This window comes from Oryx dammah, unplaced genomic scaffold (genome assembly GCF_014754425.2).
Source record: "Oryx dammah isolate SB20612 unplaced genomic scaffold, SCBI_Odam_1.1 HiC_scaffold_13, whole genome shotgun sequence".
NCBI lineage: Eukaryota > Metazoa > Chordata > Mammalia > Artiodactyla > Bovidae > Oryx > Oryx dammah.
Genome location: NW_024070197.1, coordinates 48,749,503 through 48,776,860, shown reverse-complemented (window position 1 = coordinate 48,776,860; position 27,358 = coordinate 48,749,503). Strand labels below are relative to the sequence as shown.

Below are 27,358 nucleotides of genomic sequence, written 5' to 3'. Positions count from 1 at the left end.
AGTAATAAACCTTTCTCTCTTCCAGACTCCAGTGTTTTAATATTATCTGGGCTTACTGGAGCCTGGTGGGCTGCCATCTATGGGGTCACACAGAGTCGGACACGACTTAAGCAACTTCGCAGCAGCAGCAGTGCATCAGGCACACGGACTTGTGTTGTTCAGTAACACATAGGGCAGGTTATTCTTTTTGGTTATTAATTTTAATAATTTGTCTAAACTTTTTAACAGCTTCTAGTTTACGCTGATTTCAGTTTCATGTTCTTTTTTCGTGTATTCTGAATATGTTTCCGTCATGAATTTTTATGTGTAAACAAGTGACAATTGTGCAAATCAGGTTAAAAATTAAGGTCAGTGAACTGAACTGATAAACTTACTGTGATGTTTGATTTTAAATATTTTGATAGAAGCAGTTACTGTTATATTTATTTCAAGGATGGAAATTTGGCTCAGGTATCAAGCAGCCTGTGTGCAGGTGTGTGTGTGGTGTTTGTGTGTATATGATTTGACCGTAGATCATGCTATCTTAATGTAGGTGGCTTACTATATTCTCTCTCTTTAAGCAAAAACAATATATGAGATAAGCTTTGAACAAAGCAACCCATGGCTGATTGATTCCAAACTGGGCAACACTTAGGTTTTGACCATTCTGGAGCTATGGGTTTGTTAAGTGACTTCACCTAGAAATTTGTAGTAGGAAACCTGGAGCTCTAGAGAAAATGCACTGTTCATCATTAATCATTAGGCTTTGCTTGTATATTTATGTCCCACTGTGTGACATCTCCAACTTTCATACTTCTAAGGACATTTTAAAAATATACCTTATTTAAAAATAACTGTTAAAGATTTTAGTTTTTAAACATAATGTCATTTGGTATTATGCTAGGCATTGGTAGAAAGCATTGATCATTTCTATGGATATCTATATTTTTTGCTTTGAAAGGATTTATTCCATTCAGATTGAGCCTTTAAAATATGGCCCATATAAGCAAGTTGATTTTAGACCTTTACCTTTTTTTGTATTAAACATCTTCTAAATGGTCTCCTGATAACAATGAATTGTCCATGTTAAATATCTGTAATAAAAAGGTATTTAAAATACTTGCTTATTTTCTTAACTTACATAGTTCTGACAGTAATTGTCTTTGCTTTGTGGAATCCTTTTATGAGTTTTTATCTGTTTGTCTATCAGTTCTGAGATCCTCATGTTTGGTATATTATCTTGTTTTCATGAAAACACTCAATAAAGCACAATTAACTTGTTCAGTTCAGTTCAGTTCAGTTGCTCAGTCGTGTCCAACTCTTTGCGACCCTATGAATCACAGCACGCCAGGCCTCCTTGTCCATCACCAACTCCCAGAGTTCACTCAGACTCACGTCCATCAAGTCAGTGATGCCATCCAGCCATCTTATCCTCTGTCGTCCCCTTCTCCTCCTGCCCCCAATGTCTCCCAGCATCAGTGTCTTTTCCAGTGAGTCAAGTCTTTGCATGAGGTGGCCAAAGTACTGGAGTTTCAGCTTTAGCATCATTCCTTCCAAAGAAATCCCAGGGCTGATCTCCTCCAGAATGGACTGGTTGGATCTCCTTGCAGTCCAAGGGACTCTCAAGAGTCTTCTCCAACACCACAGTTCAAAAGCATCAATTGTTTGGCGCTCAGCCTTCTTCACAATCCAACTCTCACATCCATACCTAATCCCAATTCTCAGTAGGCTTGTAGCTTTGATAATAAGCATTTACTCAGTAACTGCAGGGATTAAAAAAAAAACCCTAGCAGGATGTAAGGTTAATTATTATTATTTAAAGGAATAAAAAACTAAGGATAAGAAATTTATCACTAGATTCTCCTCCTGTATTACTCTATATGGCTTGATATTTGTGCCTAAGATGTGTACCAGTCAAATTTTTCTACCTTTTAAATATTTCTTAAATGTTCATTCTTTTCTGCATCCTTGCTGTCACTATCTTAATTCGAGGCTCTAGGATGAATGTTTTAACCAAAAGTGGACTCTTGTGTCTAGGACTTAGCACTTTTCTGCAATCTTTCATATTGCCAACAGTTATCTTTCTAAAGTTTGGATCATATCACAGGAAGCCATTACATCAACCTCCCTAGTGGTTCTCCATTCTCCAAAGGATAAAATACAAACCCGGATTCTACTGTTAAGCATAGTTCACTGTTGAATACCTTTCCACCTTCCTCTCCCACGTACAACTCTGCTACAGTGCTTTATTTTCCATTTGTTTTTGAATAGAACGTATTTTCACACTAAACATATTTACCCCACTGGTCAAGTCCAGAAAGGTACAAGGTTCAAATTCAAAAAAGGAGTATGATAAATGAAGGAAAATAGTGAACCTAGTGTTAATAAGTTTACGACTTGATTAGGGCATTCTTGATTGGTCTTTAACTTTGGACAGCATATCCAGGGCCAAACTGCATGTCTCTGACTTCCTTTTGCCCCTTGCTTAAATATCTTGAGCAGTTTCTGTGTACTGATACATGCTTCCCTTGACTGGAAAATGGAAGAAATCACATAGATTATTTATATTTTTATAAAAATATAAGTCATCGGTTCAGTAGCTCAGTCGTGTCCAACTCTTTGTAACACCATGGACTGCAGCATGCCGGGCTTCCCTGTCCGTCACCAACTCCCACAGCTTACTCAAACTCAATGTCCATTGAGCTGGTGATGCCATCCAACCATCTTATCCTCTGTGGTCCCCTTCTCCTCCCGCCTTCAATCTTTCCCAGCATTAGGGTCTTTTCAAATGACTCAGTTCTTTGCATCCGGAGAAGGCAATGGCAACCCACTCCAGTACTCTTGCCTGGAGAATTCCATGGACAGATGAGCCTGGTAGGTTGCAGTCCATGGGGTTGCTAAGAGTTGGACACAACTGAGCGACTTAACTTTCACTTTTCACTTTCATGCAATGGAGAAGGAAATGGCAACCCACTCCAGTGGCCTGGAGAATCCCAGGGACAGGGAAGCCTGCTGGGCTGCCGTCTGTGGGGTTGCACAGAATTGGACATGACTGAAGCGACTTAGCAGCAGCAGGTTGGTCACTTTTCTTCCAAGGAGCAAGCATCTTTTAATTTCATAGCTGCAGTCACCATTCGCAGTGATTTTGGAACCCAGAAAAGTCTGTCACTGTTTCCATTGTTTCTCCATCTATTTGCTATGAAGTGATGATATTGGATGCCGTGATCTAAGTTTTCTAAATGTTGAGTTTTAAACTTCTTCACTCTCCTCTTTCCCTTTATTAAGAGGCTCTTTAGTGCTTCTTCATTTTCTGCCATAAGAGTGGTGTCATCTGCATATCTGAGGTTATTGATATTTCTCCCAGCAATCTTGATTCCAGCTTGTGCTTCATCCACCCCAGCATTTCTCATGATGTACTCTGCATCTAAGTTAAATAAGCAGGATGACAAAATACAGCCTTGATCTACTCCTTTTCCTATTTGGAACCAGTCTGTTGTTCCATGTCCAGTTCTAACTGTTGCTTCCTGACCTGCGTACAGATTTATCAAGAGGCAGGTCAGGTGCTCTGGTATTCCTATCTCTAGAAGAATTTTCCACATTTTGTTGTGATCCACATAATCAAAGGCTTTGGTGTAGTCAATAAATCAGAAGTAGATGTTTTTCTGGAGCTCTCTTGCTTTTTTGATGATCCAGTGGATGATCCAGTGGACTAAAATGGGTGAATTTAACTCATCTAACCATTGTATCTGTGTCTGTGAGGAAGAATCCCTTAGAAGAAATGGAGTAGGCTTCATAGTCAACAAAAGAGTCTGAAATGCAGTACTTATATGCAATCTCAAAAATGACAGAATGATCTCTGTTCGTTTCTAAGGCAAACTATTCAATATCACAGTAATCCAAGTCTATGCCTCAACCAGTAATGCTGAAGAAGCTGAATTTGAACAGTTCTATGAAGACCCAGAAGACCTACTAGAACTAACACCCCCAAAAGATGTCCTTTTCATTATAGGGGACTGGAATGCAAAAGATACCTGGAGTAACAGGCAAATTTGGCCTTGGAGTACAAAATGAAGAAGGTCAAAGGCTAACAGAGCTTTTCCAAGAGAACACACTGGTCCTAGCAAACACCCTCTTCCAACAACACAATAGACCCATGGACTTGACCAGATGGTCAACACCAAAATCAGATTGATTATATTCTCTGCAGCCAAAGTTGGAGAAGTACTATACAATCGGCAAGAACGGGAGCTGACTATGGCTCAGAACATGAATTCCTTATTGTGAAATGCAGACGTAAATTGAAGAAAGTAGGGAAAACCACTAAACCATTCAGGTATGATCTAAATCAAATCCCTTATGATTATACAGTGGAGATGACAACTAGATTCAAGGGATTAGATCTGATGGAGTGCATGAAGAACTATGGACAGAGGTTCCTGATTGTGCACTGGAGGCAGTGAAAAGAACAATCCAAGGAAAAGAAATGCAAAAAGGCAAAAAGGTTGTCTGAGGAAGCCTTAGAAATAGATGAGAAAAGAAAAAACATGAAAGGCAGTTCAGTTCAGTAGCTCAGTCATGTCCGACTCTTTGTGACCCCATGAATCGCAGCACGCCAGGCCTCCCTGTCCATCACCATCTCCCGGAGTTCACTCAGACTCACATCCATTGAGTCTGTGATGCCATCCAGCCATCTCATCCTCGGTCGTCCCCTTCTCCTCCTGCCCCCAATCCCTCCCAGCATCAGAGTCTTTTCCAATGAGTCAGCTCTTCGCATGAGGTGGCCAAAGTACTGGAGCTTCAGCTTTAGCATCATTCCTTCCAAAGAAATCCCAGGGTTGATCTCCTAAAAGAGAAAAGAAAAGATATACGCATTTTCATTATATGTTGAATGAAGAGTTCCAAAGAATGGAAAGGAGAGATAGGAAAGCATTTCTCAGTGATCAAGGCAGAGAAATAGAGGAAAATAATAGAAGGGGAAAGAGTAGATATCTCTTCAAGAAAATTAGAGATAACAAGGGAACATTTCATGCAAAGATTGGCTCAAGAAAGGACAGAAATGGAATGACCTAACAGAAGCAGAAGATATTAAGAGGTGGCATGTATACACAGAAGAACTGTACAAAAAAGATCTTCATGACCCAGATAACCATGATGGTGTCATCACTCACCTAGAGCCAGACATCCTGGAATGTGAAATCAAGTGGGCCTTAGGAAGCATCACTACAAACAAAGCTAGTGGAGGTGATGGAATTCCAGTTGAGCTATTTCAAATCCTAAAGGATGATGCTGTGAGAGTGTTGCACTCAATATGCCAGCAAATTTGGGAAACTCAGCAGTGGCCACAGGACTGGAAAATGTCAGTTTTCATTCCAATCCCAAAGAAAGGTAATGCCAAAGAATACTCAAACTACTGCACAATTGCACTCATCTGACATGCTTGCAAAGTAATGCTCAAAATTCTCCAGGCCAGGCTTCAACAGTACATGAACCGAGAACTTCCAGATGTTCAGTCTGGATTTAGAAAAGCCAGAGAATCAGATATCAAATTGCTATCATCCGTTGGATCATATAAAAAATGAGAGCGTTCTAGAAAAGTATCTGCTAGTGCTTTATTGACTATGCGAAAGCCTTTGATTGTGTGGATCAGAACAAACTGTGGAAAATTCATAAAGAGATGGGAATACCAGAGCACCTGACCTGCCTCCTGATAAATCTGTACGCAGGTCAGGAAGCAACAGTTAAAACTGGACATGGAACAACAGACTGGTTGCAAATAGGGGAAGAAGTACATCAAGCTATATATTGTCACCCTGCTTATTTAACTTAGATGCAGAGTACATCATGAGAAATGCGGGGATGGATGAAGCACAAGCTGGAATCAAGATTGCTGGGAGAAATGTCCATAACCTCAGATATGCAGATGACACCACTCTTACGGCAGAAAATGAAGAAGCACTAAAGAGCCTCTTGATGAAGGGGAAAGAGGAGAGTGAAGAAGTTGGTTTAAAACTCAACATTTAGAAAACTTAGATTGTGGCATCTGATACCATCACTTCATGGCAAATAGAGGGGGAAACAGTGGAAACAATGGCTGACTTGATTTTCCTGGGCTCCAAAATCACTGCAGATGGTGATCGAAACGATGGAAACAGTGACAGACTTCATTTTTTTGGATTCCAAAATCACTGCAAATGGTGACTGCAGCTATGAAATTAAAAGTCGCTTGCTCCTTGGAAGAAAAGTTGTGACCAACCTAGACAGCATATTAAAAAGCAGAGACATTACTTTGCCAGCTAAGGTCCATCTGGTCGCAGCTATGGTTTTTCCAGTAATCGTGTATGAATGTGAGAGTTAGACTATAAAGAAAGCTGAGCACCGAAGAGTTGATGGTTTTGAACTATGGTGTTGGAGAAGACTCTTGAGAACCCCTTGGACTGCCAGGAGATCCAACCAGTCCATCCTAAAGGAAGTAAGTCCTGAATATTCATTGGAAGGACTCATGCTGAAGCAGAAACTGCAATATTTGGCCACCTGATGCAAAGAACTGAGCCATTTGAAAAGACCCTGATGCTGGGAAAGATTGAAAGCAGGAGGAGAAGGGGACCACTGAGGATGAGATGGTTGGATCCATCACGCACTTGATGGATATGTGTTTGAGTAAGCTCTGGGATGGTGATGGACAAGGACAACATGCTGCAGTTGATGGTGTTGCAAACAGTCGGACACGACTGAGAGACTGAGCTCCACTGAAGCTGTTTTAGTTTGCATCCTTACATTCTAGGGTGTGTGGAGTTGGATTTTCCTAAGACAATAAAGTTGCTATTTGATCCCGTTTTCTTCTCCTTTTTCCGCCTCACGTTTCTTGATTTTTAGAAGATGAAATAACCGCCTCTTAGAGCCTTGGACCTCCTTAAAATGTAGATTCTGGTATAGCAGGTCTGGCATGTTGCCTGAGAGTCAGTAGTTCTAGCTACCTCCCAGGGAGGCCCTTCTGCTAGTATGCTGGTGGATGGACTACACTTTGGGGGGAAATGTCTCTCCATAGCACCATACTTGTTGAGCAGCAGTCCTCATGTCTTCTCTGTGTTATATTTTAGGCTGTGAATCTTGGGCGCTGAATTAGGTCTGTCATGTTCCCAATCTTAAACATCATCTTTGGATAAATTTGTCATCATCGGCGTCACTGATTCCTGTTCGGCATGACCCTGCAGTTCCTATGTGTGGCCGTGACTGTTTCTGCCGCCTCCTTTAGCTAGTGAAAGTGAAAGTCGCTCAGTCCTGTTGACTCTTTGCGACCCCATGGACACTACAGTCCATGGAATTCTCTAGGCCAGAATACTGGAGTGGGTAGCCTTTCCCTTCTCCAGGGGACCTTCCCAACTCACGGATCGAACCCAGGTCTCCCACGTTGCTGGAGGATTCTTTACCAGCTGAGCCACAATGGAAGCCCAAAAATACTGGAGTGAGTAGCCTATCCCTTCTCCAGATCTTCCCAACCCAGGAATGAAACTGGGGTCCCTGCAATGCAGGCAGATTCTTTACCAACTGAGCTATGAGGGAAGCCCTCCTTTTGCTAGTATGGGTCTCTTTTACCAGTTTGTTGGTCTTCTCCAGATTCTAACTTCTGACCTGATTTTACCTGGACTAAATCCTTTTTACTCAACTGCACAGGGCATTTGGGTTTCTAGTTTGGGACTCCTGTTTGAGCCTGTTGCTATACATTAACAAAAGTTAAATTTTACAGCAAATGTTTTTGGAGGTGGGTGGATCTTATTTATATTTCTGTCTAGTGTCATTACCGTACATTATTTCTTTAATTTACTTTATTTATTGGCTATGCTGAGTCATTATTGTGCTCTGGTTTTCTCTAGTTGCCTCAGCAGGAGTGGATGTTACTCTTGCTTGTGAAGTCCAGGCTTCTCATTGCAGTGGCTTCTCTTGCTGTGTATGGCAGGCTCAGTGCTTTTGGTGCGTGTGCTTAATTCCTCCACAGCATGTAGAATCTTCCGGGACCAGGGGTCAAATCTGTGTCCTCTGCATTGGCAGGCAGATTCTTAACAACTGGACCACCAGGGGAGTCCTACTTATTTCTTTAATTATATTTGTTGATACTGTCTGACAAGGGGATCTTATAGTCTTCATTTCAGTGGCCACCTCTGTTTCAGGATGTAATGACTGCCTCTGTTTTCAGGGAATTGCCTAGCCAACTGAATGAAAATAAGATGCATATTTAGTTAGCTGTAGAAGTTAAATTTATTTTCTACAGTCCAGTTTATTTTCCACAGCTATTTCTTTGAGAAACTGAAGTGCTGATTACTTGAAGATCTTTGCGTAGGCCCCTGTCTGACGGTTGTGGGAGTGGTGATGTGTCCAGGATCTGGCCTCTTTCATATCTCATGTAGTCTATCATTTCAAGCAGAATAATACCAGTAGACAGGGAATTTATAATACCTTCAGAAAAGTATTTTTTCCTCTAGGCATACTTATAAGATAAGATTCATAGGATTCATTCTTACAGCATGAACAAAAAACTGAGGGTAGGTGCTCTAAGTAATAGATATAATTGTTTGAAAAGGAGAGGAAACGGCAAATGGTCTTCAAATTAACTACAGAAAACTAGCAAATTCAAAGCTGATTTTTACTGTGGTTTCATGTTGCAGTATAGTTTAGTTCCATTTGTAATAGTGTAAGCTGAATATCTTATACAGAATACCTAAATATCCATTGTCATGACTCCAGTTTTCATTTCCATTTTTTTACTATAAAATTCTTACAACTAAATTATAATGCAAATTAAAGTTCAGCAAAATTTTAATAGGCTTAGTATTCACCCAGAGTTACATTCTTTCAGTTTTGTATTCAATAAAAAACTAATAGCCCATAAAAAATATTGCACAGCTAAGCTACACTTAGAATAGACGTGAAACATTTAAGCCAAACTAGATAGTTTGAATAGTGTATTTCTTGATGAAAGCATTTAGTACTTAAAGGGTGCCTATTATAGTATTCCAGGGCTATAATTTTAAATGTATTATTAGAAAGTTGGTTAATTTGTGTTTTAATATTTTCATTATGAGTTCAGTAGCCTAATATGCATCCTATGTTTCTTTTTTTTGTTTTGTTTTAACCAAATCACATTTAATTTGTTTGAGAAGTCTTTTTTTAAATTTTCTAAAACATATATATTATACGTACTATTTAAGTATTTGTGTATACAAAAGCTTGATAAAGGCTTAAAAAAAAACAACCAAAAAAGAGATAAATTGGAAAACAAACTAAATGAAATGGGAGCGCTTCCCATTTGACAGAAACTAGATAAAAGTAAAATATCATCATATAAATAATCCAGTTGTTTTTAAGCATGCTTGCTCATTAGAAACACATCTGGAGCTTTGGAGAAAAGCAATACCCAAGCACATATTTTTCAGAAAATCCCAAGATAAATCTGATATTCTGGATTTTAAATGTGAGTACAGATTTTTCTATTAAATGGTAGGTTTAGTGATATAGAATCCTGTTATTTTCTGTTGCCCAATCATAATACAGTGATATTAAGCAAATAATAGTTACATAGTCCCAATGAAAGGTGTTTATCAGTTTTCACAATCAATATTCGGACAAAAAATAAACAATAATTGCAGTTGCAAGCCATAATGGAAGCATGAGTACCCTAAGAATATAAAAATAATTACATACAATTTGGGGGTTACAAAAAACGATGTGGTAAGTGGGACTGAATACATGCACAAGTTTTCATCCATCCATCCAGTATATGTCCTTTGGTTGGTGCATTTAATCTATTTACATTTAAGGTAATTATCAAAATGTATGATCCTATTACCATTTCAGTAATTGTTTTGGGTTTATTTTGTGTAGTTATTTTCCTTCTCTTAATGTTTCCTGCCTAGAGAAGTTCCTTTAGCATTTGTTAGAAAACTGATTTGGTGGTGCTGAAATTCCCTTAACTTCTGCTTGTCTGAGAGCTTTTGATTCCTCTGTCAAATCTGAATGAGAGTCTTGCTGATTAGAGTATTCTTGGTTGTAGGTTATTCCTTTTCATCACTTTAAATGTATCATGCCATTCTGTTTTGGCTTATAGAGTTTCTGATGAGAAATCGGCTGGTGACCTTACAGGAGTTCCCTTGTATATTGTCGTTTTTCCCTTGTTGCTTTTAATATTTTATCCTTGTCTTTAATCTTCATCAGTTTGATTACTGTGTTTCTTGGTATGTTCCTCCTTGGGCTTATCCTGCTTGGGACTCTGCACTTCCTGTATTTGGTTGAGTCTTTCCTTTCCCATGTTAGGGAAATTTTCAGCTACTATCTCTTCACACATGTTCTTGGGTCCTTCTCTTCTCCTTCTGAGACCCCTGTAATGTGAATATTGGTGCATTTAATATTGTCCCAGAGGTCTCTTATGCTGTCTTCAGTTTTTATCATTCTCTTTTCTATACTCTGTTCTGTGGCAGTGATTTCCACCATTCTGTCTTCCAGGTCACTTATCTTTCCTTCTGCCTCAGTTATTCTCCTATTGATTCCTTCTAGTATATTGTTCATCCCTGTTCTTTAGCTCTTCTAGGTCTTTGGTAAACGTTTTTTATGTCTTCTCCATTCTTTTCCTAGATCTTGGATCATCTTCACTATCATTTTTCTGAATTCTTTTTCTGGAAGGTTGCCTACCTCTACTTTATTTAGTTGTTTTTCGGGGGTTTTATGTTGTCCCTTCATCTGCTCCATAACCCTCTTCTTTTTTAATCCTGATTAACTTTCTGTAGTTTTTCTTTCTGGCAGCTATGGAGTTGTGGTTCTTCTTTCTTCTTCTATCTACCTACTGGTGGATGAGACTAAGATGCTTATGTAAGCTTCCTAATGGAAAAACTGGGTCTTGCTCTGGGCAGGGCCTTGCTCAGTAAAACTTGAATCCCGTTATCTGCTGATGGGTGGGACTGTGCTCCCTCCCAGTGCTTTGTTTGGCCTGAGGCAACCCAGCCCTGGGGCCTGTGGGCTGTATGGTGGTGTTAATGGCAGCGTTTAAGAGGGCCTTGCCAAGGGGCACCTTCCCCTGCCCCATGGCAAGCCATTGCTGACCAACACCTCCACAAGAGACCCTCCAACATGAGCAGGTAGGTCTGGTTCCGTTTCTATGGGGTCACTGCTCCTTTCCCCTGGGTCTTGGTGCGCACGACATTTTGTTTTTGTCCTCCAAGAGTGAGGTCTCTGTTTCCTCATCCCCCTCTGGGAAGCCTAATGTATGGCTTAGAACCTTCACCACAGTGGGAGAACTTCTTTGATATTTTGTTCTCCAGTTTGTGGGTTGCCCACCTGGCAGGTATGGGGTTTGATTTTATCATAATTGTGCCTCTCCTACTATATCATTGCTGCTTCTTACTTGTCTTTGGATGTAGAGTGTCTTTTTTGGGTGGGTTCTAGCATCCTTCTGTGGATGGTTGTTCAACAGCTAGTTGTGATTTTGGTGCTCTTGCAGGAGGAGATGAGCACACATCCTTCTGTTCTGCCATCTTGAGCCGGTCCCACATCTTAATGACAGATGTGATTCTGCTCCCAAGGGTCTTGAATTTGTTTTGTCTCCCTATATGGATAACATATTTTGGGGGGATGTTTGACAGTGGCCATGGAGGTTGTTAGTGAAATTAAAGTTAATTCTGAATAATCATGCTTCAGAAATAATTATTGGTTTTGGTTATGAAATTTTATTGAAGACCTGTTAGCATCACTCCTCTGTAGTGCAGGGTCATACTTTAGGGGAGCTTTTGCTCTTCCACTCTCAGTTATGCTCTTTCCTCCAGCATTGTTAAAAGTGTTAATCTTGGTTTCCTATGGCTTCTGCACATAGACATTAAATTATGTGTAGCAATCCAAGGGTACTTTAATATCACACAGCTTAAATTTCACTCAGTTAGCTTTTTGCCATTTCTTAATTACTGATTTTTAAGTTGCAAATTTAAAACCATTCTGTGGGGCATCCATCCTTGCATTGATCAAGAGGATTCTAATATTAACCTGACAAAGCCAACTAATTAAAATTCTTTGATTTCTAATTTTGTGGTTAATACTATGCCAAGTGCTGGAGGAGATTCAAAAGTTTAAAAGTGGAGAAGGGAAAACAATAAGTGGTTAATATACACTATGCCAGTGCTATACCTCACATATTTCATTTATTCTCACAACAACCCAATGAGGTTAAGTATTTTCCCCCCACTTTACAGATGAGAAGACCTAGCTCAGAGAGTGCCCAAGTGTAGAAAGCTGTGGACATAGCTGTGACTGTAGCCAAGGTCTGTCTTGTTTTCATAACCCATGTTCTTTCCACACCCTCCTAGGTATTATGACAATCTCTTTCCAGGAGCTTCCTTACACTCTAGGGGGAAGAGAAGGAAGGGCAATGGAGAGCTGAGAAACCTCATTTTTTACTTGATTGAATCTTAGAATCATATATCACTTGATAAAAGTTGGCTTCTAAAAAGTGTGATTGAATTCCATGCAAGAACGTTTCATCAGTTATGTTTTTATTATATGTGAATGTTCACAGAACACAGTTTATTGACTCAGACTCTCAAGACAGCTTTAGATCAAATCACCAAAGTCTGATGGTATAATGTAGAAAATGGTAAAAATATCTCTGCCCTTTTTTAGCCAGTGATCTAAACTTCACTGCGTTTTAATGAGAAGAAAATTGAGAAGAAAATTAACTAACATTCATTGTTGACAAACTCTATACTGTCAGAAGTATTTCTAATTTTCTATTTCTGGTTAGAATATTTTTATTCTTATGGTTAGCTTACTTTGCTAATTTATAGTTTATTGTTATTTTTTTCAATTAACATTCAGGACTTCTCTTCAAACTTATCCTATGAAGTGTTATCAGGGCAATTTATAATTAGTAGTAACAACATTAATATTAAATGCATTGCTCATATCTGCCAAGACAAAAAATGCAGATCAGGATTCACCAAAGTGCAGATAATAAAGGAAAATGGTTCATTTCCATCTTTCCAAATTCTGGATAGCTTGAAATAATTATTTCTGTAAGACTTGCTTTGAATAACATATGACATATCAAAATGCCTAATGACATATATTTTTATTGCTTTAATAACAGAAGACTTAATAAAATTAAATATTGTGGAGATTGGGAATGGTATATAGTGAAGTTCTTTATTCCCTCCCTATAATTCAATTCATATGTATCTAAGATGCTATCACTTAAGACTTAGAGGTTGGGAATTGAAAAATTTTACTTGTACTATAAGCATGAAATAATGACTATAGGTGTCTCTTGAGAAATCATATATGTTCAGGTTAAGTATTATACTTTATAAAGTGACTCACTTGTAAGCTGTATACATTTGTTCATTTTTAAATTATATCCTTTTATGTTTTCGCTGAGCTCCTTCTTTATGAGCAATAGAATAGTAGAATAGAATAAAATAGAAGAATAGAACAAATTGAATTACTGTATGGTCACAGCTTAGGTTATTGACCAGTGAGTTTTACTTAACTTCATCTGTTGTAATGAATCACCTTATTCATTGCAACTGATTCTTAGTAGCTCAGCAAATTTTATATATCAAGGGATATTAATTCCATTTGTTCAATAAATATTTATTGAGTGCTCACTGTGTCTTGGCATTGTCGTCACTGGAGTTATAACGGTGAATGAGACAACTACTGTTGAAAAATTTTAATAACTGTGCCTTTTCTGAATGCATTTTTTTCATAAAAGGAATTCCAGAAACTTTTCAGAAACATTAGAACTGTTGGAATACAGGTTTGACCTCACAGAAATCATACACATTCATGGTATATTTTGGTGAGGTACTCTACTAGACTATAAATAAGAAAGGAAAATGAAATAGCTAATTGAGAGATTGGTATTCATAAGGTCAACACCTGAAACATCAACCAGATTTAATATCCTTAAATAGATTTTATAGGCTGTGCTCCTTCCTTAAAGGTCACTGGAAGAACTTAATACCTTTTTATTAAAAATAAAGTGGGAACAGTGAAATGGCCTTTTCACATCTTACTTGGATACCTTGAAGAGGCAAATTTTACTTTATTTTTATGAAGTTGTGTTATTTTACATTTGCCATTTAATATTTTACATTTAACATATGTTTCTTACACAACTTTCCATGCAGAAACATAGACTTAAAAAGTTGAGATTTCAGATGAATTGTGATAATAAGTTGGGGTTATGTAAGTTAAAGTATCCATGTATGTGTGTATACACGTACATCTAATTTTGGAATAATCTGTTGTTTAAAGCAGAAAATGAAAACACTGATTAAGAGCTCTTAACTCTTCTTAGCCAAGCATTTTTATGAAGATTCATGGTAAAGGACAAAGAGCACACAAAAAGTTTGTCTTTAGAGAACTCTGTATTCAGATTTGGACTGCCTTTTAATAACTGCTTTGTGCTTCAATTTAATGCCAGCCTCATTCCTTTGTGAGAATAATGAAATGGGACAATGTATATAAAGTATCTTTTACAATGCGGAGTATCAATAGTGTGCACTCAAAATGTCCCTTTCTTATCATAAATTGTACAAGTGATAAATATATTCTTAAGAAGTAAGGTAAAAATCACTGTCCTCTCCCTAGTACTAATCATTTTTAACATTTTGGTGCATATTCTTAAAGGTTTTAAAAAATCCTTTAAAATATTTAAAAAATATATATGCACATACATTTGTAAACATCACACATGCAAGTTTCTTTTTGCAACAGGGAATATATTGTATCATCTTGTTCTATGACATTACTTTTTCATACCATGTTTTTTTGGTCTTTAGTGATATTAGAAACAGATAAAGCTCTTTCAAGGTTCTTCACTGAATGGAGATGTGATAATGTATTCATTCCTCTGCTGGAGAAACATTGAAATTTCTGTGCATGCTGGAACTGAACAGTAAAGAAAATAATTTGTTTCTTTGTTTTGCAAGGAGATGTTGGTGATCTTGAAGATGCTAAAAATGCTGAGTCATGTATTGTGTATTCCAAGTTGGATGGGACAATTCCAAGAGATAGTGTAGCCTGTGAGAATAATGTAAACTAGTCATCAAAAGTTTTCTGAAAACAAATTTTTCAGGAAAATTATTTTGGTCGTCTTCTCTTTATGTTTTCCCTCCTTCTTACCAAACTCTCACTGCCATTTACTATGTACTAGATATGACCCCTGTTTATTGTTTGGCTGCCGGTGTAGTATAACATAGTAATCTAATAGTGAAAATAAAATGTCATAAGCAAGAACTGTACTTAAGGTATTTACAGAGTACTGGAAGAATGCCTCTAGAATTCAAGAAGGCCTTCTGCTAATCATGTGGGTCACTTAGTTCAATTCTATAAATATTTGGATTGAAAACTTACTAGTACTGACATTAGGGATACAAAGGTGAGAATGTTATTAGAATAACCTGCCCTTTGTATAGTAGCACTTTCTAGTTTTTATCAGTGGAAGAGTAAAAGGAAATGGTAAGATGAAAAATTATCATCTCAAGTTAATGATTTAATTTAAATTTCAAAGTTGCTTGAAAATATATCGTATCATATATAAATGATGCTCAGTCAGTCATGCATTTTCAGTCGTTTTAACTTTGTGTCAGTATGCAGTATTGAGTGCTACATACATTACTTTTTTTAAAAAATCAATATGTTACTTCAAGTAATGGAGAGTTTTAGAAACATTAATGTAACTGCACATGAAGCTGATTATTGCTAAGCTGCTTTTAAATATCGTATGTCCGTGATGGGTTTGAAATCTTGCATGTAAGTAGGCCAAATGCTACATTATTAGATAATAGAGTTTCTTTATAGCCTTTGAAAATTAAGTTGTATTATTTCAAGAGGAAATGGTCTATTTAAATCCCATAATTTGAAATGTTCTCTGTTTATAATTTAGGACAAATGGCTCTTTCTATCAAATATTTGTAACCTAAAAAAAAAAATTGGACCAATTTGGTCTTTTTTAAAATAATGGAATTTACTGCTTTCTTTATTTATTTGGGGGAGTGTGCCACATATAAAATTGGAGGATATTTCCCTTACAGTGGCTGTGTTGGCTTCTGCAGTGCAGCAACGTGTATGTATTCCCTCCCTCTTGAGCTTGCCTCTCACCTCGCACCCACCCCTCTAGGTCATCACAGCACATGGGGCTGGGCTCCCTGTGTATTATAGCAGCTTCCCATTAACTGTATCAGACTTCCCTGATGGCTCAGTGGTAAAGAATCCTCCTGCCAATGCAGGAGACACTGGTTCAATCCCTGGGTCAGGAAGATCCCCTGGAGAAGTACATAGTGGAACCCCCTGGGAAATCCCACTGACAGGAGGAGCCTGCCAGGCTGTGGTCCATGGGGTTGCAAAAGAGTCGGACACAACTTAGTAACGAAACAACAGCTCAACTAGCTTTGTATTTTTACACATGGTAGTGTATACTGTCAGTGCTACTTTCTCAGTTTGTCCCCCCTCTTCTTCCCCATCTGTGTGTCCACAATTCCATTCTCTATGTCTGCATCTTTGTTATTTGTTCTGGATGTTGTTGTTCAATTGCTGAGTCATGTCTAACTCTTCACCACCCCATGGACTGTAATGTGCTAGGCTCTTCTGTCTTCCAGTATCTCCCGGAGTTCGGTCAAATTCATGTCCACTGAGTCACTGGTTCTATGTAACCATCTCATTCTCTGCTGCCCCTTTCTCCTTTTGCCTTCAGTCTTTCCCAGCATCAGGGTCTTTTCAAGTGAGTCAGCTCTTCGCATCAGGTGGCCACAGTATTGGAGCTTCAGCTTCAGCAACAGTCCTTCCAATGAATATTCAAGGTTGATTTCCTTTAGGATTGACTGGTTTGATCTCCTTGCAGTCCAAGGGACTCTCAAGAGTCTTCTCCAGCACCACAATTTAAAAGTATCAATTCTTCAGTGCTCAGCCTTCTTTATGGTCCAGATCTCACATCTGTACATGACTACTGGGAAAACTGTCACTTTGACTATAAGGACCTTTGTTGCCTGCAAAGATTCATCAGTACCATTTTTCTAGATTACATACATTAATTATGCATTAACATATGGTATTTATTTTTCTGACTGACTTCACTCTGTGAACAGGCTCTAAGTTCATCCACCTCAGTTCACATTTGCTTCCATTGTATATATGTACCACAACTTCTTTATCTGTTTATCTGTTGATGGACATCTAGGTTGCTTCCATGTCCTGACTGTTGTAAGTAGTGCTGCTATGAACTGCTGCTTACTTTAGAAGTAGTTCAGAACCCACCTTATCAATGGATAAAGTAGTTAAGGGGGAAAGTTTATTTTCTTTAACATTATAAAAACCTTAAAAAAACTTAGTAGAAAATTTCAGTGACTATATTTGTAACCTCAGGATTAGCAGAAACCTTTTTAAAAGAAAAGAAAACTAGAACCAAATGAAGAAAGAGATAGATTGACTGTTATATATTTACATATGTGTGTGTGCGTGTGTATATATATACACCTTTGAATCTTGGTATTGGTGTACTAATGATTGATCAGGGGAAAACATTTGAAATGAAAATATTAAATAGTATACAAAGTATACAAAGAGCTCTCAGAAATTGACCAAAATACTGATAAAGCAATGGGAAAGGGCTACAGGATGTTGGCAGTTCACAGAAGAGCAAATCCAAATGGCCAGTTTGTAAAGATTCTCAAGCTCACTAATAGTCTGGGCAATGAAAATTAAGTAAAAGATGGCTACTTCTTTATTCCTATCCAATTGAAAAAGCTTTTAATAGAATAGAGTACTTATATTTCTGATATAAATGTGAATTATTTTAGCATTTTTAAAAGATACAATTTGTCATTTATTATAAAAGTTCATTAATCATTTAATTCAGTACTACTTTTCTATGTGACATCACTAAATGCAGAGTTCGGAAGAGATATATTGTAATTAACATGCTGCTACATAGTATTTCCAGTGTACAGTTATATAGGTATAAATAAACTCAAAAGCACATATGTAGTAAATAGGAAGTGATGAGGTTTAATTATCACTATTGTTTTTAATAATTTTAATTTTATATAATTTAATATGTAGTTATAGTGTGTCACAACTACTCCCAAAATCCCTATAAAATTTAACTCTCCAGCCAATTCTAACTGTTCTAGCATATTCCTGGCTATATCTATATATATATGTGTGTTTTGCATTATTGTTGTTATGGTAAAAATAGGAAACAAATTATATACCCACTGATGAGAAGTTAGTGGAATAAGTTGTAGTATATCAACGCCTTGGAATATATAGCATCCATGAGAAAGAGCCATCACCTTTAGCAATTTCCCTGTGTGTTGTTAAATGAAAGGAGCTACATGCAAGGATAGACTTTGCCAAAGTCCCATTTTTATAAAACAAGCAAGGACAAACTTCTTTTTTGCCTACATGTTTGAGACATAGGAAAATGTATGGTTTTGAGGACAGAAGAGGGCAAGCGGGATGAAGTAGGGAAAAAAGGACATATTTCTATGAGAAATACAGTATGGTATCCTTTATTTGTTAAATATTATGTGTATATGTGATATATACACATTAAAAATATATACACCTTTAAAAATGCACACCTTAAAATTTTTGTTGTAGTTGTTTAGTCACTAGGTTGTACCCAACTAGTTGGGTACAAAGGTTGTGACCCTTTGGAGTGTAGCCCGTCAGGCTTCTCTGCCCATGGGATTTCCCAGGCAAGAATACTGCAGTGGGTTGCCGTTTCCTTCTGCAGGGGATCCTCCCGACACATTGAACTGTGTCTCCTGCTTGGCAGGTGGACCTTTACCACTGAGCCACTTGGGAAGCCTCTGGAGCTTTTTTTTTTCTTTTTTTTGTAATTATTTGTAATTACTAGTATTTTTATCAACTGCAGTGCAGAAGTTCTCTGTTCTCTGAGCCCCACAGGGGAGTTGAATTTTCCTGTCCTTTGTCTTTTAAGGAACTTACCACTCTACCTTGTTATTCATATATATATATATAATATATCTTATATACATATATATCTTACACACACATATATATTATATTCAAAACATTATTTTACCTTTCTTCTTAATCTGTAGGCTTTGTAGCCTGCTAGATGTATGCTCCAGAGTCTTAGGTATTCACTGTATATGTTAACTGAATGCATAAATAATGGTATCTATCTTAGTCTACCACCTTACATGGAAAAATGATAAAGCTATTATAGGGATCATCAAAGTCTTGATTAATAATACTTTATATATTAGTGCTTTGAATAATAGAAAGAAAAATAAGATGCTTAAATAATACACTTTTGATGTTGTCTTGGTTTGCTGGTCAGTGTTCCACCTTGAATTTCCTCTTGGTCATCTTTTATATTCTTTTAAGAGTTTGTTTTTGAACTACCAGTTTTATTTTGTGATTTTGAGAACTTCTCAGTAAATATTACAGTATATAGTTCTTGCTTCTTTCCTCATAAAGCTGTAATATGTCTCTTCAAATAACAGTTTCTGCTTCATCTTCTTTGTTATCTTTTGTCTCTTTGACGTAATGTCTTATGAAATGAAGAGGTAGATTGTATTTTTCTAATACAAAGGGAACTGAGAGGTAAAAAATCAGGTTGACATGTTTAAACCCATTTTACATACTTGATGACTGATAAGTTTTGTCTTCCTCTGTGGTGTTGGATTTAGGCAAAATTAAAATAAGAAAAATATGGAAAAGAAATATTTATATTTTAAAAATTCACTTCATTTTGAACTCTAAGCATTTATTAGAATTTTCTCTGTTATTTTGTGTCTTTTTTCATTGGCTTTGGGAATTGGTGCTCCATTGTTGATTGCTTTCTCCTTTGTATTTTTATTGGTATTGATGCTTTCCAGATGTCTAATTCTTGTTTAAAATATTTCCATTGATGACTTTTCCTTTGACTTCAGATTTGTAGTACTGGACATAAATTTTGTGGAACATCCTTACTTAATTTTATGCATTACTTCAGAAGTGTTACAGTAGTGATCACTAAAGTGTTGACATTTATCTAACTTAGCTATTTTTAATTCATTATAGGCTTTATTTGAAGATATAGAAAGGAACTATAGAAGAATATATAGATTCTCAGTGAATTAGGTGATTTTTATTTTTACACTTTTCTGCTTTGCTTTGAACATCTCTTTTAGTCTTACAGAATGGGTATTTATTTTCTTAGAAAGTTTGATTTCCCAGACTTAATACTATGTGTACTTGTTTATACATTAAGTATATACAATGTTGTATACTTAATGTTGCTTCTGAGAATCTCCATAGATGATTTTACTGAGAAACATTAGATGATAAAATTATTTTAGCCTTCGGGGGGAGGTAAGTTGGCTTACAGCTCAACATTCAGAAAACTAACATCATGGCATCTGGTCCCATCACTTCATGGGAAATAGAAGGGGAAATAGTGGAAACAGTGTCAGACTTTATTTTGGCGGGCTCCAAAATCACTGCAGATGGTGATTGCAGCCATGAAATTAAAAGACACTTACTCCTTGGAAGGAAAGTTATGACCAACCTAGATAGCATATTCAAAAGCAGAGACATTACTTTACCAACAAAGGTCCGTCTAGTCAAGGCTATGGTTTTTCCAGTAATCATGTATGGATGTGAGAGTTGGACTGTGAAGAAAGCTGAGCGCCGAAGAATCGATGCGTTTGAACTGTGGTGTTGGAGAAGACTCTTGAGAGTCCCTTAGACTGCAAGGAGATCCAACCAGTCCATTCTGAAGGAGATCAGCCCTGGGATTTCTTTGGAAGGACTGATGCTAAAGCTGAAACTCCAAGTACTTTGGCCACCTCATGCCAAGAGTTGACTGCCAAGACTGTGATGCTGGGAGGGATTGGGGGCAGGAGGAGAAAGGGATGACTGAGGATGAGATGGCTGGATGGCATCACCGACTCGATAGACATGAGTTTGAGTGAACTCCGGGAGTTGGTGATGGACATGGAGGCCTGGCGTGCTGCGGTTCATGGGGTTGCAAAGAGTCGGACATGACTGAGCTATTGAACTGAACTGAACTGAACTGAACTGAAGGGGCTTTTAAGGGAAATTTTTTTTTTCACTCTAAAAACCATGAATGCAATGTCATTAAAATAATCTTTTAAAGTAAATTCATCTACCATTATAATGCAGATTTCAGTTTTGCATATTCTGTTTCAATCCTTATCCATACGCACATGTATTATTTACCTAATTGTAATGAAAAAATATATATGCATCTTCTGGTGATTATTATTCTTATATAAAGCACAACATTAGCTGTATAATAGTGCTCTAAATAAAATCAAATCATTTCACGACAAAATAAATAGAAATAAATCTAAGTAAAAACAAATCATTCCACTGTCATTAGTGTTACTTGCTCAATCATGTCCAATTCTTTGCAATCCCATTGACTGTAGCCCGCCAGTCTCCCTATACCAAGTCCATGGAACTCTCCAGGAAAGAATACTGGAGTGAGTAGCCATTGCCTTCTCCAGGGGATCTTCCCAACCCAGGGACTGAACCTGAGTCTCCTGCATTGCAGGTGGTTCCTTTACCATCTGAGCCAACAGGGCACACATTCATTCTGGTCTAGCAAATGTGTCCCCTTTAGTCATTGTATGTTCATATGCAAAATTTAAAACATGGTGATTTGGATGATTACGGATGAATTTCATGGATAATATGTAGACCTCCCCTGCCCCCAGAGCTTATCACCTACCAGGCCAGCATTCCTCCCTAGCTGCCAGGCTGCCCATTACTGCCAGTATACTTAAACCTACTTGGAGCGAATTGAATGTGGGGAGGCAGAGAGCATGTCTGGACCCTTGCCTCCTTTGCAGTCCTGATGCTTTCCTATCTGTGTTAGTAGTCCTTTCCATATTTCACTATGGGACCATTCTGGTTGGTGTCATTATGAAGACTATTTTAGAAAAATATCTTCATGCAAGTCATTTCATATTCCCTGTTTTTATCCACATCTCTGTTTTTAACGAAAGGTAATGGTACCGTTGCCTGAATGTGTAGTTCTTTACTTTGAAAAAGTAAGTGTTAGTCACTGAGTTGTATCCAACTCTTTGCAACCCTGTAGTCTGTAGCCTACCAGGCTTCTCTCTCCATGGAATTCTCCAGGCAAGAATACTGAAGAGGATATCCCCAGAGGATCTTCCTGACCCAGGGAACAAACCTAGGTCCCCGCATTGCAGACAGATTCTTTACCATCTGAGCCACCAGAGAAGCCCTTACCTGCCCTAAACAAAACTTAAACCTCCCTTAAACATAAGTTGGCTTTAAACTTAGCATACTGGACATAGCAATTTTGCAAACATAAATGCTTTAATTTTCTTCAAAAATTGATTCTTAATGCCTACCAACATGACCCTCTCCCCTGCCCCAATAAATTATAGGTTCAGTCTTCTAGTATTTTGTAAGACTATATGACATGCATTACCTGCATCCCAAGGTAGATTAATTGTGACCTTGAGATGTTTATAATTTCTGAGTGCTTATAGCAAGAATGAGAGACTGCTTATTCTGATGGCTAAAGGGTCAGATGTCTGCCTTTCAGTCATCAGTTGAGAAAGTGCCCTTGTCAAGTGAACAATTTTCTGTATCCATTTCATGACAGGTCATCATGATTAATGGATATTCTGTAGCTTTTGAGCAGTATGCTCTGTTATCACCTTGCTGTAGTTCCCATGGCTGAGAAGTAGAAATGGTTTCTGTTTACAATCTAGATAATAAGGCAGATATTACCTACCTAGGAGAAAGTGGAAGTTTCAGGCTTTCAGTATGAACAATGTTTGAATACTCATGAAGCGGATGATTTGGGGGTTCAGGAATATTATCCTGGGACAGAAAACTGCCTGAGAAAGCATGAGCATAAGGAGTAAGGTTTGCATTTCAGGGCATATAAGTAGATATATTTCTCAGAAGGAACTGGAATTATTATGCTACTATACTTCCATAGGAATATTAGTTATATTTGAGCTGCTAAGAGTTAGGTGGGAGTGAGGGTGGGGATATCCCCTAGCATTTAGAAAAACTGCAAGTGTTTTCTTCTTTCTCCTTTCCTCATCCAAAATTTGACAACAGTGAAATATGATAGTTCACTATAAAAATGAAGATTAGATTGTTAAATAATGCCTCTTCATTTGTATAGAAGTTTCTTCATTTACTTGGGTGAAAATAACTGGACTTGATGGGTTTTTCATTTTTCCTTCAGGCTCAGTTTATGAACCTCTGAAAAGCGTTAATCTTCCGAGACCTGATGAAACTCTGTGGGATAAATTGGATCACTATTACAGAATTGGTAAGCTAAACCTGAGGAAAGCAAGTCTGTAGGTAGCTATGATTAACATCTATTCTGCCTTAGTTAAATTACATACATTATATGGATGGTGATCTCTCATTTGAGTGTTGGGGTAGTTCCAGTGCTTAAACAGCTGTATATTCCAATTGCATATTGATATGGAGACTATAAATGGAATCTGGCAAGTCATATCTGTCCCTGGAATAATTTTGAAACTGCTGCTAGTGTCTTCTATGTCCTTGTAGCTTTCCTAAACATTAACAGATTTGAGAGCTAGAGGATGTTTCTGGAGTAATTCTTACACAAAGATTTTGTAGAAGTATTCCTGGCTCCTTTACCTATACAAAGTTACAGTGTAGTCCTGAATCTTTTGTATCCATTTCTAATTCATTGAGATGCAAAAGGGAGTCTCAATACTGTTACTGGTATAAGGTCCCTGTTTGTTTTGTTTGCTGTTTTGTTTTTGTCAGGATCAACCTGGCAAGTTTTATTTTTTAATGTGAGTAAGCAGCTTAGAGATACATATATATCGGGCTCTTTTTTGTTCATCAGATGGTAAGGTGGGGATGCTTTTTTTTCTTAGTTTGCTTCTTATGCCATTTATGTGGCCTAGTATGTCAAATATAAAATTTGATTTCTCTCACCGAGGAGAAGAATTTTCTTGTTTCTGTCTGCATCATGTGAAACATTATTTCAGAGACTACCCTGGTGGTCCAATAGTTGAGACTTCACCTTCCAATGTGCAGGGTGTAGCTTTGATTCCTGGTTGTGGAACTATTGTTCCTATTGCATAGGGACCTGGAATGTTAGGTCCATGAATCAAGGTAAATTGGAAGTGGTCCAACAGGATAGCAAGAGTGATCATTGACATTTTAGGAATCAGTGAACTAAAATGAATGGGAATGGGCAAATTTAATTCAGATGACCATTATATCTACTAGTGTGGGCAAGAATCCCTTAGAAGAAATGGAGTAGCCATCATAGTCAACGAAAGAGTCCAAAATCCACTACTTGGATGCGGTCTCACAAATGAAAGAATGACCTCTGTTCGTTTCGAAGCAAACCATTCAGTATCGTAGTAATCCAAGTCTATGCCTCAACCACTAATGCTGAAGAAGCTGAAGTCTAATGGTTCTATGAAGACCTTTAAGACTTTCTAGAACTAGCATCAAAAAAAAGATGTCCTTTTCAAAAAAGATGTCCTTTTCATCACAGGGGACTGGAATGCAAAAGTAGGAAGTCAAGAGGTACATGGAATAACAGGCAAGTTTGACCTTGGATTACAAAATGAAACAAGGCAAAGGCTAACAGAGTTTTGCCAAGAGAACACACTGATCATAGCAAACACACTCTTCCAGCAACACCAGAGACAGCTATACACATGGACATCAACCAGATGGTCAGTACTGAAATCAGATTGGTACTCTGTGCAGCTGAAAATGGAGAAAAGTCCACACAGTCTACAAAAACAAGACCTGGAGCTAACTGTGGCTCAGATCATGAATTCCTTATTGCAAAATTCAGACGTAAAGAAAGTAGGGAAAACCACTAGGCCATTCAGTTATGATCGAAATCAAATCCCTTACGATTATACAGTGGAAGTGACAAATAGATTCAAGGGATTAAATGTGATAGAGTGCCAGAAGAACTAAGGATGGAGGTTTGTAACACTGTACAAAAGATGGTGATCAAAACCATCCCCAAGAGAAAGAAATGCAAAAAGGCAAAATGGTTGTCTGAGGAGGCCTTACAAATAGATGAGAAAAGAAGAGAAATGAAAGCAAAGGAGAAAACCAATCTGAATGCAGAGTTCCAAAGAATAGCAGGGAGAGATAAGAAAGCATTCTTAAGTGAACAGGGCAAAGAAATAGAGGCAATAGAATGGGAAAGACTAGAGATCTCTTCAAGAAAATTAGAGATATCAAGGAAACATTTCATGCAACGATGGGCACAGTAAAGGATAGAAATGGTATGGACCTAACAGAAGCGAAGATATTAAGAAGAGGTGGCAAGAATACACAGAAGAACTATACTAAAAACTCTTAATGACCCAGACAGCCACAATGGTGTGATCACTCACCTAGAGCCAGACATCCTGGAGTGTGAAGTCAAGTGAGCCTTAGGAAGCATCACTACGAACAAAGCTAGTGGAGATGATGGAATTCCAGCTGAGCTATTTCAAATCCTAAAAGATGATGCTTTGAAATAGCTGCACTCAATATACTGCAAGTTTGGAAAACTCAACAGTGGCCACAGGATTGGAAAAGGTCAATTTTCATCCCAATCCCAAAGAAAGGCAATGCCAAAGAATGTTCAGACTACTGCAAAATTGTGCTAATTTCACATGCTAACAAGGTAAAGCTCAAAATGATTCAAGCTAGGCTTCAACAGTACATGAACTCAGAATTTGCAGATGTTCAAGCTGGATTTAGAAAAGGCAGAGGAACCAGAGATCAAATTGCCAACATGCGCTGGATCATAGAAAAAGCAAGGGAATTTTCAGGAAAACATCTGCTGCTTCATTGACACAAAAAAGCCTTTGACTGTGGATCACAACAAACCGTGGAAAATTCTTGAGGAGAGGAGAATACGAGACCATCTTACATGCCTCCTGTAGTTCAAGAAGCAACAGTTGGAACCAGATGTGGAACAACGGACTGGTTCCAAATTGGGAGAAGAGTAAAACAAGATTGTATATTGTCACCCTGCTTATTTAATTTCTATGCAGAGTACATCATGCAAAAGGCTGGGCTGGATGAAGCTCAAGGAGGAATCAAGATTCTGGGAGAAATATCAATAACCTCAGTTTTACAGATGACATCACCCTAGTGGCAGAAAGCAAAGAGGAACTAAGCAGCCTGTTGATGAAGGTGAAAGAGTAGAGTGAAAAAGATGGCTTAAAAGTTGACATTCAAAAAATTAAGATCATGGCATCTGGTCCCATCACTTCATGGCAAATAGATGGGGAAAGTAGAGACATCACTTTGCCCACAAAGGTCTGTATAGTCAAATCTATGGTTTTTCCAGTAGTCATGTGCAGAAGTGAGAGTTGGACCAGAAAGAAGGCTGAGCACCAAAGAATTGATGCTTTCAAAATATTATGCTGGAGAAGACTCTCGAGAGCCCTTGGAGAGCAAGGAGATGGTTAGATAGCTTCACTGAGTCAATGGACATTAACTTGACCAAACTTTGGGAGATAGTGAAGGACAGGGAAGCCTGGCGTGCTGCAGGTCATGGCATCACAAAGAGTTGAACACTCTGAACGACTGAACTGAACTGAATTGAATTAGTCACATATAGCTAGCAGACAACTGTGGAGCTAAGATCCTACATTATTTGTGGCCAAACACCTAAAACATAAAACAGATGCAATATTGTACAAATCAATAAAGACTTTGAAAATGGTCCACATTAAAAAAAATCTTAAAAATGTTAGTTCAGCTTATTGTGTTCAAGATTCTTACCCACTTATCTCTGTAGCCATAACTAAAGAAATTAAACTGCCTTTTAAAAGAAGTGTCAGCTGTTTACTTTGCAGTGTGAGGACCAGTTTTCACTCTGGGAAAAATAATAAATACCTAGGTATTCTGAAAGACATAATAATGATTATGTCAGTTTAGTCTGAGAAAAAGAAATTTAATTCTTTAATCTCTGTGATGGAACAGAGTACTTTAAACCTTTGAAAAACTTCTAAATTAGTTGACATATGCCAGTCTAGATTAGAGTAACTTAATTTATTTTAGGGAAAAATATTACTCATCCATTTATAGTTAGACAGGAATAAAATAGCTTTTAGGAAATGTCATTTTAGTCTGACTGTTTTTCTATTTTAGGACTCTTTTATAAAGATTAATACAGTCTGCTTTCTGTATCTGCAGATGCCGAACCTGCAGATATGGAGGGCCTACTATACTAGACATTTTAGATAAGGGACTTGAGTATTTGAGAATTTTGGCATGCATGGCAGGTCCTGGAAATATCCCTGTGCAGATTGAGCGATGACTAGAAAACATTGATTCCAGACTTCTTTAACTTAAGTGGAAT

The 27,358-nt window shown here is 37.7% G+C and overlaps 1 protein-coding gene across 4 annotated transcripts in view; it reads left to right on the top strand.

Annotated features, from left to right (window-relative positions):
- Positions 1–27,358, top strand: part of PHKB (phosphorylase kinase regulatory subunit beta) — a 247,904-nt gene that overhangs the window by 11,095 nt on the left and 209,451 nt on the right. For all 4 annotated transcript variants that reach the window (XM_040253597.1, XM_040253598.1, XM_040253600.1 and 1 more), the window contains one exon: positions 23,228–23,314. In XM_040253597.1, coding sequence (XP_040109531.1) covers positions 23,228–23,314 — 87 coding nt within the window. The remainder of the gene's footprint in view (positions 1–23,227; positions 23,315–27,358) is intronic.